Source organism: Setaria italica, chromosome VI, assembly GCF_000263155.2.
Source record: "Setaria italica strain Yugu1 chromosome VI, Setaria_italica_v2.0, whole genome shotgun sequence".
Taxonomy (NCBI): Eukaryota; Viridiplantae; Streptophyta; class Magnoliopsida; order Poales; family Poaceae; genus Setaria; species Setaria italica.
This window is the reverse complement of record NC_028455.1, coordinates 803,208-813,970: the sequence shown is the minus strand read 5'-3', so window position 1 is coordinate 813,970 and position 10,763 is coordinate 803,208. Positions and strand designations below refer to the sequence as shown.

The 10,763-nt window shown below is 50.6% G+C and overlaps 3 protein-coding genes and 1 non-coding gene across 6 annotated transcripts; all 4 read right to left on the bottom strand.

Annotated features, from left to right (window-relative positions):
• Window positions 1-413: 413 nt before the first annotated feature.
• Window positions 414-2,549, bottom strand: LOC101774362 (uncharacterized acetyltransferase At3g50280). Of its 3 annotated transcripts, none has more exons than XM_004972420.3 (2): window positions 2,421-2,549; window positions 414-1,889 (listed from the first exon to the last, which is right to left on the bottom strand). In XM_004972420.3, exon 2 carries the CDS (start codon window positions 1,825-1,827, stop codon window positions 592-594), a length of 1,236 nt encoding a protein of 411 aa, XP_004972477.1. In that variant the 5' UTR covers window positions 1,828-1,889; window positions 2,421-2,549; the 3' UTR covers window positions 414-591. The 3 variants fall into 3 exon arrangements, 2 of the variants coding, with proteins under 2 accessions (XP_004972477.1, XP_022683082.1); XM_022827347.1 differs by having other exon boundaries at window positions 414-1,885; window positions 2,421-2,538; XR_002678056.1 differs by lacking the exon at window positions 414-1,889 and adding an exon at window positions 2,105-2,313 and having other exon boundaries at window positions 2,421-2,538.
• Window positions 2,550-5,618: 3,069 nt separating this feature from the next.
• On the bottom strand, window positions 5,619-7,495 carry LOC101773966 (uncharacterized acetyltransferase At3g50280). The gene has a single exon (XM_004972419.3). It carries the CDS (start codon window positions 7,291-7,293, stop codon window positions 5,887-5,889), a length of 1,407 nt encoding a protein of 468 aa, XP_004972476.1. The 5' UTR covers window positions 7,294-7,495; the 3' UTR covers window positions 5,619-5,886.
• Window positions 7,496-8,475: 980 nt separating this feature from the next.
• Window positions 8,476-9,093, bottom strand: LOC101773553. The gene is made up of 3 exons (XR_002678225.1): window positions 9,061-9,093; window positions 8,672-8,733; window positions 8,476-8,583 (listed from the first exon to the last, which is right to left on the bottom strand). It is a non-coding gene; the product is annotated as an uncharacterized LOC101773553 (transcript).
• Window positions 9,094-9,174: 81 nt separating this feature from the next.
• On the bottom strand, window positions 9,175-10,113 carry LOC111255661 (pentatricopeptide repeat-containing protein At1g71490-like). Its single transcript, XM_022827558.1, has one exon. It carries the CDS (start codon window positions 10,111-10,113, stop codon window positions 9,175-9,177), a length of 939 nt encoding a protein of 312 aa, XP_022683293.1.
• Between the last annotated feature and the right edge of the window lie 650 nt (window positions 10,114-10,763).

The following is a 10,763-nucleotide window of genomic DNA, read 5'->3' as shown; positions in this document are numbered from 1 at the left end:
CTCTCCAGGGAGCTAGCCCCGAGTGGTCGTGCCACGAGTGGTGTCAAACTTTTTGCTAGTACTTTTCGCTGGGTCACGCTCAACCGTATGTTTCACTGTTCCTACGTTGAAATGCTAGTATACTCCGGAAGAGCAGTTCAGCTTTAACAGATTCTTCTTTTTTTAACCAAGCTCTAGGAAAGCTGTCGACTGTATTAAAAAGAAAGAAAATGAAAGCTCACACACTAGGCAAGATTTGCAATTGTTTAATATTAAATTGTACCACTACTGCAGTAGTAACTAGTAATCACGTTCCATGCAATCCGTACTAATGACTGCCGGTATCTTGTATTTCGAGCTCATTTACCAACCAGCGGATACGCCATTAACCAACCAGCGGGCCAGCGGCCAGGTGCTTGGCAGAGTTATTATAATACTCCCTCCGTACCGGAAAAGTGGTGTTCGGTTTCTATAACTAATTTTTAGCACCCGTCGTATCGAATGTTTAGATACTAATTAGAAGTATTAAACGTAAACTATTTACAAAAATCATTACATAAGTGGAGGCTAAACGGGCGAGACAAATCTATTAAGCCTAATTAGTCCATTTCATCATGTGTTGCTACAATAAATATTTGCTAAGTCATTGCCGAACACGTCGAACCTCGGCGAGCTTCCGGTGACCAGCGCCGTGCCGGCGGAGGACAGGTTGCCCATGTACGTGAAGTCCGGGTTCCGGACCCACGACTCCAGCGACTCCCTCATGCTTGCCTCGTCGAACGAGGCCACGGCGCGGTTCAGCAACCACGCCGTCCAGCCCAGACCCTTGTCATCGATCTCGCCGGCGGTGGCCACCGCCTTGCCGAACACCATGGCGTTGCCGACGTATCCCGGCGGTATGCCGTTGACGCGGCCCCGGCATCCGACGACGACGGAGTAGAACGTGACCTGTTCTCGAGGGAGGCGACGGGCTCGGCACACGGCGCGCCAGAGGTGGGCGAGGACGGCCTGGAGCGAGGAGATGGTGGCGGCGGCAGTGTCCGTGCCGGCGATCTCGGCGTTCGCCTGAGCCTTGAGCTTCTTGACGCTCGCGGCGGAGAAGGTGAAGAAGCATTCTTGCACGGCCGTTCGCTCGAACTTCTTCACGATGTGCTCAAGCTTGCTGAATGGCATGGGGATGGGCACGGGGCAGGTCTCGACGAACCATCGCTGGAGCACCGGCGGCGGCGTCGAGAGATCGCGCAGGTCGTCGTCGCTGACGCCAACGCCGCCTCCGGCTCGTCGGTGGATCTCCGACCAGGTGTTGAGGAAGTGCCAGAATGCGGTGCCGTCGGCGAGCTCGGTGACCTGCACGGACACCAAAGGGAGGGACTTGATGGCGGCGTCGGCGCCGAGAACCTGGTCGAACGAATTCGAATAGAACGCCCAAACTGCCGGTGGCGTGTACAGCGAGGAGACGATGTCCGCGACGGCGACCTCTGGCGCCACGGCGTGCACGAACTCGGCGCCTTCGCTGGTGCACCGCAAGAACACGGACATGGTCCCATCGCCGCGCTCCTCGGAGGCAAGCCGGCCGGCGAACGGGTAGAACCGCTCGAGGGCACGCGAGAACGATGACTCGAGGGCGTTGACGAGGACGTCGCCGGAGACCGGAGGCTTGGGCAAGAGGATGCCCTTCTGGATGTAGTCGATGCTGATCAGGCGTAGGTCCCACGGCGTCAAGTGGATCACCTCGACCTCCTCCTTAGCCGGATGGCAGCTGTTGCCGTTCACCATCGGCGGCGGCGTGAACGGGCGCACCGTGCGCCGGGACACGACGCGGACGCCACCGTGCTTGACGAGCATCATCTGCGTGTTTGTATCCTAGCTGCTGCCTTGCTTGCTTGCATGATCACGCCACCAATATCTACCTAGGAGGTGTTTGTTACAGGATGCTAAATTTTAGCGGTGCCACATCGGATATTCGGATGCTAATTAGAGGATTAAATATGAGCTAATTATAAAACTAATTGCAGAATCCTGTGCTAATTCGCGAGATGAATCTATTAAGCCTAATTAATCCATCATTAACAAATGGTTACTGTAGCACCACATTGTCAAATCATGAACTAATTAGGCTTAATAGATTCATCTCGCGAATTAAACTCCATATGTGCAATTAGTTTTATAGTTCCTATGTTTAATAATTCTGATTAGCATCAAACATCCGATGTGATTGTTAAACTTTAGCAGGGGTTTTCAAAGGGGGCTTTAGTTATTCTACAGCAGTGACGCACGCAGACTCACCCTATCATCAGATTATTAAGATATTTACAGCACGACCGGTCAATCACGCTGATTTATTTTAGCCAAGAGTAAAGAAACAGATAGTTACTTGGCCGGCTTAATTATAATAACCAAAATAAAATATAGAATCTGAAGAACAGCTGCAGAGCACGCACCTGTAGTTCCCGTAGGTCGCCGGCGGCGGCGAAGTCGACGGCCACACCCTGCGCCGGGATAGGAGGACCATCATGCCGCCGCCGGTGGCACCCCTCCATGTGGGCTACTGCTTATGCCTACAACCTACCTATACTGAAGTATCTAATGCCGGATCGCATCTATAGACTTATGAGATGACCAATTGACTTGACTTGCCACGTTGACGGACGAGCATAGGAGACGACGCGTCATGGCGGTTGGATCCTAGCTGCTGCTTCGCTTGCGTAATTTTTTAGAGCAGCTTGCATGGACCCTAGCTAGATCTTGACTGAGAGCAGACCTAAGCATTTTAAGGGTCTTTCTGGTTCGTCGTGCTTTGGCTTCCAAAAATGTCAAAACTAACCAAAGGGGTGGGTTGCGAACCACCACTTTCCACAAAAGCAGCTTCTCTTTAGTTCAATTCTCACAGCACCTGAGCCCCTGGTTTCACCAGCGGTGGCGTCCAAGTTTTTCTCAAAATTACCCACTGCCATTGGTTATGAGTGTACCGGTTCGTCCTCCTCCTCCCCGAGTGACAGAACACACGCCCGCGACAGAACACCGCTAGCCGCCCTCCCCACCGCTGCCCCACCACCGCCCGCCCTCCCCACCGGCGGTGCACCTCTCCGGCCGCTTCCTCTCCTCCCGGCAGCGATTCCAAGCAGTGGCGGCCCTCTCCAGCCGCTTTCTATCCTCCTAGTGGTGGCGCGAGACCACCCCCCCGCAACGGCGCGAGCTCCCCAGTCAGTGAGAAGGGGCGCTCGTCAGTGAGAGAGGAAGAGGGTTGAGTAGGGTGGACTATGAATGACATGTGGGGTCAGCTTGTAAGTATTTCCCAAAAGCCACAGCTGTCCCATCAAACGACTTTTTCACATCTCACAACTCACAGCTCACAGCTACTTTTCCACAACCCACAGCTCACAGCTACTTTTCTAAAATCCACAGCTCAACCAAACACACCCTAAACATGGCTCAACCTGTGAGCCCCACCCGAGCCAGAAGGATTTTTGTCCGCCCACGCCGGTTGCCGGGTTCATTGGGTGTGGTCAGGAAAAACCAAGCTCAAAAAAAATTCGGACTAACCTAAGCCCGCCTAAAAAATTAATTTCATTTTTCAACTAGAAAGAATAGGAAGCACGAGCCCGACAAAGCCTATTGGATGGTTGGGTACAATTTTTCAACTTTACTAGTTACTATACTAATCATCTATCAAGACCTTTAGAACACTTGAATGAGTGAAATCCCTAAGAAATGATCTTCAATCCGGCAACACCTCCCTTATGGCGCCATGGATAGGGTGAAGCTCAAGCTGTGGTGAATGGCTCGGGCAGGAGGAAGAAGGAGGTAGATATATAGGAGAAAATTTAGTACTGGTTGGGGGCACCAACCAGTACTAAAGGTCCACACTAGTACCACTTGGTGCTCCCACCCCGTACTAAAAGGGGTGGCACATTAGTACCGGGTTCAACCGGTACTAATGTGCCCCACATTAGTACCGGTTGGTGCCCTAACCGGTACTGAAGGGCCTCACAGGCAACCCCTCAAAATGCAACTGGTACTGAGCCTAAGAACAAATGCTCAATTTTCCAGTAGTGCCTCCTAAGAGATTTTGCTATGAATAATTTAATTGGTTAAGAGATTTTTTTATGAAGTGAGTTTTGAAACTTTAGCCGGTGGGAATTTTATAAGGGATTTTGAAATGTTGCTCCTAGCTAGCCAGCTAAACTTTAACTGGTGGGATCTAAACAGAGCCTAAGTAAGCTACATAGTTGAATTGGTTGCCTTAAATAACAAAAGATTTAACGTTACATCGCCGCCATTTGGAAAGTAGGTTGATAGCTTCATTATGTGGGGAGATCCTTCAATTAATTCATTGTCTTCATCTACCAATGACCAACTCCATCAGCACAACATCGACAGTGTGATGAAGTCTACGTGTAACTGAGGTGTACACGCTTGCGCGTTTATCTTTTCTGCAATAAAGATTCAAGAAATGACAAGGACGAACTTCTTCACATATATTTGTGTTATATGTACAAAGGTGAAGTATGACTCTGCATGACATAGACACAAATTAACTTTATTGAAATAAAGGTGAAAAAAATCTGAAAGAAAGGCAACCGTAAAGATTCGGTGCTTGTAGTATAAGAGGGGAGGGGGGTAAATCAGGCAGCTTAAAATCTTATTTTATAGCTTCCACTACTTTTGCATCAAAATTAAATTAGATCATGCTATTAAAATGTGCAAGTATGGTTAATCTAGTGTGAAACCCTCATCCCAAAACAAATTTTGCAACTTAGAGCCAATCCTAACAAGATACTACACTAAAAATGTAAAGGCACACAAATTGCAAGAATGTAATGCGGAAACGTAAGAGAAGAGGACGAGAGGAAGCAAACTCTTAACACGATGATTTATCCCGTGGTAAAGCTAAGGAAAGCTAGCTGTCTCTTTCGGAATCGCTTTCGGTTCATCCGATCAGCTTCCATTTGATTTGATTTGCAGGGTATTAACCTCCGATCCTCTTCCGTGTTTGCTTGATGATAACGCTGACAGGTTAATTGCTTGTAATAATTAATGCTGTGCACGCATGCATCTAGCTATCTCTGATCAATTAGAGGATTCATTGATCGATGATCATGGGTTAGAGCGACAGTCAGTTGTGATCACCGTCCTTCTGTCAATTGATGTTGGTGTTCTGCAACTTTAGTTCAAATCCTGGCAGCTATACAGAATCCCTGCATAGAACCATCATGCCTGGAAGATACTTCCATCACCTCAGATGGTGCCGCGTCGAGAGGTGCCCCAATCTGGAGGTCGTCTTCCCTTTTGGTGCAATGGAAGCTGGAGATTGTTTGCAGACCATATGGACATCAGATCTCCGGACGGCCCGTTGCATTTGGAGCAAAGGTAAAGTTTCTTTTCTAGCACTTTCGTACTTCAAAAGTCCGCGGCACCTCTACCTTCGCTCCTGCCCAAGCCTCCAGTACGCACTCCCGTTGTGGTTTGCCTCCATCACTCTGCATCTGCTGCTGCTGCTGCTGACTCTGTGGTTGATTAGTTTGTGGTTTTGCCTGCAAACAGGCCTGGCCGGCCGAGGTGTGTGCGTGGCTTGCGATTGATGAGAGTATCTGCATCTTGGTGTCATGGTGTGTACCAACCACCTGCTGATGCATGTATCTCTGGTTCGTTATGTGATTACCATTTACCAGTGAGACACTGGGACACCGTGTAAATCATACATTGCTTGTGTTCTTGGGTGGGGGATCTAAAGTTTCCTTATTTGATGGAATCTTTGCCCGAAAATGGGCTTGTTCCTCTGAAACCACACACACGACTCACGAGAAAATGAAGAAGCACTCACGACTCACGAGGCGCGCACTCCAAGCCCGGAATCCCTCATCGTCGGCGGCGACAAGCAGCGGAGGAGCCACCATGGCGCCGTCTTCACGCGGTGGCGGCGGCGCTCACCGCCTCCATGAACTCCTCGTCGGCGACGAGCCTGGCGAGCACCTCGGGCTCCAGGCACACCTCGAGCGCCATGCTGCCCGCGCCGCCGCGCCCCGCGTACACCGTCACCTTCCCATCCGTCTTGTTCCCGGCGCCGCTTCGGACGGCCACCGGCCGGCCCCACCCGAAGTCGTTGCCGTACACGTCGAACCGCGGCGAGCTCCCGGTCATGATGGCGGCGGCGGCCTCCCCCGGCGGCTTCACGTACAGGAACTTTGGATCCTGCGGCCACGACGCCAGGTTGTCCCTCACCGTCGCCTCGTCGAACGACGCCACGGCGCGGTTCAAGAGCCACGCCGCCCAGCCGAGACCTTTCTCCACGACCTCGCCGGCCGTCCATCTGGCGACGGCAGACGCCACGCTGTTGCCGACGTAGTCCCGCGGTATACCTTTCACACGTCCCCGGCATCCGACGAGGAGGAAGTACGTCGTCTCCCGCTCCGGCGCGAGCTCCCGGGCACGGCACACCGCTCGCCATGTGTGCGCGAGCAGGGACTGCAGCGACGAGATGGTGCTGGTGGCCGTCGCCGTGCCGGCCATCTCGGCGTTCGCCCTCGCCTTCAGCTTCCTCACGCTCTCCGCTGAGAAATTGAAGAAGCACTCCTGCACCGGGGGGTACTCCGGCCGCCGGACGATGTCTTCCAGCTTGCCGAAGGGCAGAGTGATAGGCACCGAGCTAGTCTCGAGGAACCACCTCTCGAGCACCGGCGGCGGCGTGGAGAGCTCACCGCCGGCATCACTACTGCCGCTCCGGCTGATCTCTGACCAGGTGCTGAAGAAGTGCCAGAACGTCGTCCCGTCAGCGACGCCGTGGTTGAGCGACATGGCCACGAAGACGCCGTCGGCGAGCTCGGTGACCTGCGCCGCCAGAACAGGGAGGGACACGTCCGTGCCCAGCGCACCGTTCAACGGGAAGAGCGACCACACCACCGACGGGATGTACACCGGCGCCGTGATGTCGCCGACAGTGACCTCCGGCGCCACGGCGTGGACGAACTCGGCGCCCTCGCCGTTGCAGCACAGGGAGACGACGATGCCCGGACCGGGCACGCCGCCGTCGGTGGCCTCGGCGACGGTGAGGCGGCCGGCCAGAGGGTAGAATCGGTCGAGGGCGCGCGCGAAGGACGAGGCAAGGCTGTCGACGAGGTGCGCCGCTTCTCCTCCTGTTTGGGGCTTGGGCAGCAGGACTCCCTTCTGGATGTAATCCACCGCGATCATGCGGAGATCCCATGGTGTCAGGTGCATGATCTCCGGCTCCGGCGGCCCGCCGTCCGGCGAGGTCGCCGGCTCTGGCCGGATGACACGCCTGGACACGATCTGGACCTCGACGGTGGCGCCTTTCATCTTTAATTGGGTGGTGCTTTCAAGCACTGGATGTGAATGGCTTCCTTGCCGGCGCCTGCCACTGGTAGTGGTGTGCAAACCTGGGGCTGAGGGAATCTTTTTCCTGCCTGCTCTTCAGATCATATGCTGCTATACAAGCCGGCAAACCTTCACCACCCCATCGCCTCGACCATCCTTGTCGGCCGTAGTCCAGGACCGGCAGTGTTTCAGCCGCATCGCCACCATGTCCACCATCAACCAAGATCAGTGCTCCTCGGCCCACTTGGGGAGCCCAATCATTAAAGTATGCTCCTGCCCAATCATTTAAGCAAGAGGAGAAAATCAGTCTAGTACATAGGTCCTAGGGGTTGTTTAGGAGGAGCTAAACCGTCACATCGAATGTTTGGACACTAATTAGGAGTATTAAATTAAAATAATTATAAAACTAATTACACAACCTCTAGGCTAAATCGCGAGACGAATCTATTAAGCCTAATTAGTTCATGATTTGATAATGTGGTGCTACAGTAACCATTCGCTAATGATGGATTAATTAGGCTTAATAGATTCATCTCGCGATTTAGCCTAGGGATTCTGCAATTAGTTTTGTAATTAGTCCTCCTAATTAGTATCCGAACATCCAATGTGACACGGTTAAAGTTTAGCTCCTGGTATCCAAACACCCCTTATTACATAAAAAGAGGTACAAACTCGCACACTAATGAAGATTACAACAACAACCTGATTAACATTAAAAAACTTGGCGTTCCAGCAACCTTGGCGTTTGCCTTCGCCTTCAGCTTCTTTATGCTCGCCGCGGAGAAATGGAAGAAACACTCACGCACCACCGGCGAGTGTTCCTGTCGCGCTGGACGATGTCTTCCAGCTTGCCGAAGGGTAGAGGTTTGGCACGGGGCAAGTGTCGAGGAACCACCTGTCGACCACTGGCAGTAGTGTGGATAGCTTGATGTATAGTCTTCACTTTCAGTACTGCTGCTGCGATTGATCTCCGACCCCTCCCACGAGGTCAAGCGATTGACCTCCAGCTCAGACGGCATCCTGTCCGGCGTACTCTGGGATAGGATAAACTAGAGGTCAGCGAGAGCAGCTAACCGCCAAAAAGAGACAGTACTTAGATAGGGAACACATGAAAAGACCTCAAATCAAATCAACAGAATCGAAGTTTGCTTGTGCTGGGTTAAAAAGTTCTCAGCTTCCATAAATGACTGAACAAACTTACCAGAGCTATCCTTCGCTCATGCGAACCAAGTTGGTCAGCTGCTCTTAACGCCATAGGGTGGTAGCATGGTTCTGAATTTGGAATCGCCATGAATCACATGAGCGCATAAGAGTAAAATAACAATGTCAATTGACAGTACTATGCAGATTTTTATATTACCATGCCAAATTGTTTGTGATTGAACTAGAAGTGTCATCTTTAATTCAGCAATGCAAGGTTCTCTGTTAGAAGAACATTCAAACAAAGGAATATCAGGGTATCAGAGGCCAATAATATCCTTTAGTAAGAACTTGAAACATATATCACTAAGATTGGTTCCTTTTCGAGGAAAGAGGTAAAAGAACCTGGCAAGAAATCTAAAGTACCAATTCAGAAATCCGTAGCTCAAACTATTTCTATCTAGGAAATTTTACAGCATACTAAATTGGTGTATATAAGTACTTCCCAGGTACATGCAATTCAAACCTCAAAAGCGAACACATATAGACAAATATCCCTAAGTTATAAACTAGCATGATGAATGTAGCATCAATTTGTAGACAGCATACCAGTAAGTAGTGACAGTAAAGGGTATCAACAATATATCGCCTCTTCCATGATGCGAAGAAACACAGGTTGTAAGCTGCTTCCCTAACATGAAAGCCATGTTTCCAGCATTATTGTTACCCACCAAAAGCTTCATTAAATTTCACTTCCTCACTACTAGAGAAATCAGTATCTGTCATGTCATCAGACAAGCATCCAGGCATACTGCGGTTTAAGCAATAATCTTGTTCAACTGGACATTCGCCATATTCTGACTCCAGTAAGGAATGAGTTGGAATCATATTTAGCTCCATCCCGCTCATTAAAGATCTAACCTTAGCTAGTTCTGGCCAGCGTTTTGCTGATATATACATGTTTGCAATCAATTTGTAGTGACCAGGGTTGTTCGTCCTCATTGCCAGCAGCCTCTTTGCAGCTCGATCCCCAATTTCTGTTTTGCCATGGATTCCGCAAGCCTCAATTAGAGTTGCCAACATTGCAGCAGTTGGCTGGAATGGCATCCTGTTAATCATCTCCTCAGCCATCTTCAGCAAACCTTCACGGCAGTACAAATCGACCATGCAAGAAAAATGCTCCACCCTTGGTGCAATGCAAAATACATCAATCATCTCAGCAAACCTTAGTTGCCCTTGAGTTACCAGCCCAGAGTGGCTGCATGCTGACAGAACAGCAACCATAGTTACATGGTCCACCTTGATATTGTTGGCAATCATCTTATCAAAGAGCTCCAGTGATACAAGACCCTCTCTTTGCATTCCATAGCCCAAAATCAATGAAGTGTAGGCGTGCCTATCTTGACATTGCATCTGGTCAAACACTCTGTGGGCAGCTGCCATCTGTCTAGACTTTGAGTACATGTCCACAAGTGAATTCTGCAGTAAGTTAGAGCCAGTTAATCCATGCTTGAGAATGTAGCAGTGCATCTCCCTTCCATGACAGAGGTGTCCAAAACGTGCACCAAGTGAAAGCATAGTTAACACAGTAACATCATTTGGAACGACAGCAGACTCAATCATCTTTCTGAAAAGTAACATAGCTTCCTCGACCTGGTCCATGAAAGCAAATCCTGCTAGCAATGAATTCCAAGTTGCTATGCTCCGAACTGAGCATGTTCTAAACAGACGGTAGGCAGAACTGAGCATGTCCCTTTCCCAGCTCCAGCATCAAATCCAAAGAGCAGGGGCTGATGGCGTGGTGGGCTATTGTCCCAAGTTTATTGGGAGTCAACAAATTCAACGTGAAATACATTATTGGCGGTGTTTCCCCCTTTTTATCTGCGAGCAACTTCAAAAGTTCCCAAAACGAGACTAAATTTTTTCCCCTAAAAACGCATTAGACCAGAGCAGCTCGCTAAAAATTACCTCAATAATTTAAAACAAGCTACATCATCCCATTACGATCAGGAATCCCCTTCGTCAAAAACAAATTCCCCGTCTCCCTGACCCTCGACTGGTGACTGCACACCGCCCGCCAGGTAGCCTAGACGTCCTTCGCTCCATCCTCCTCGTAGATCCCGTCGGAGGCTGGCGTCCACCCCGTCCCCATCCACTTCAAGCGCGCATCTGCATCCCGTTCGCCTCGCTCGCATCCTCTTCGTCCGCATCCTTCCTCCATCGTGCCGGCATCCTCCCTGTCTACATCTGACATCACAGGACATCACAGGTTGCTCATCTGCGTCCCTGTCTGCATCTGCATCATAGGCTGC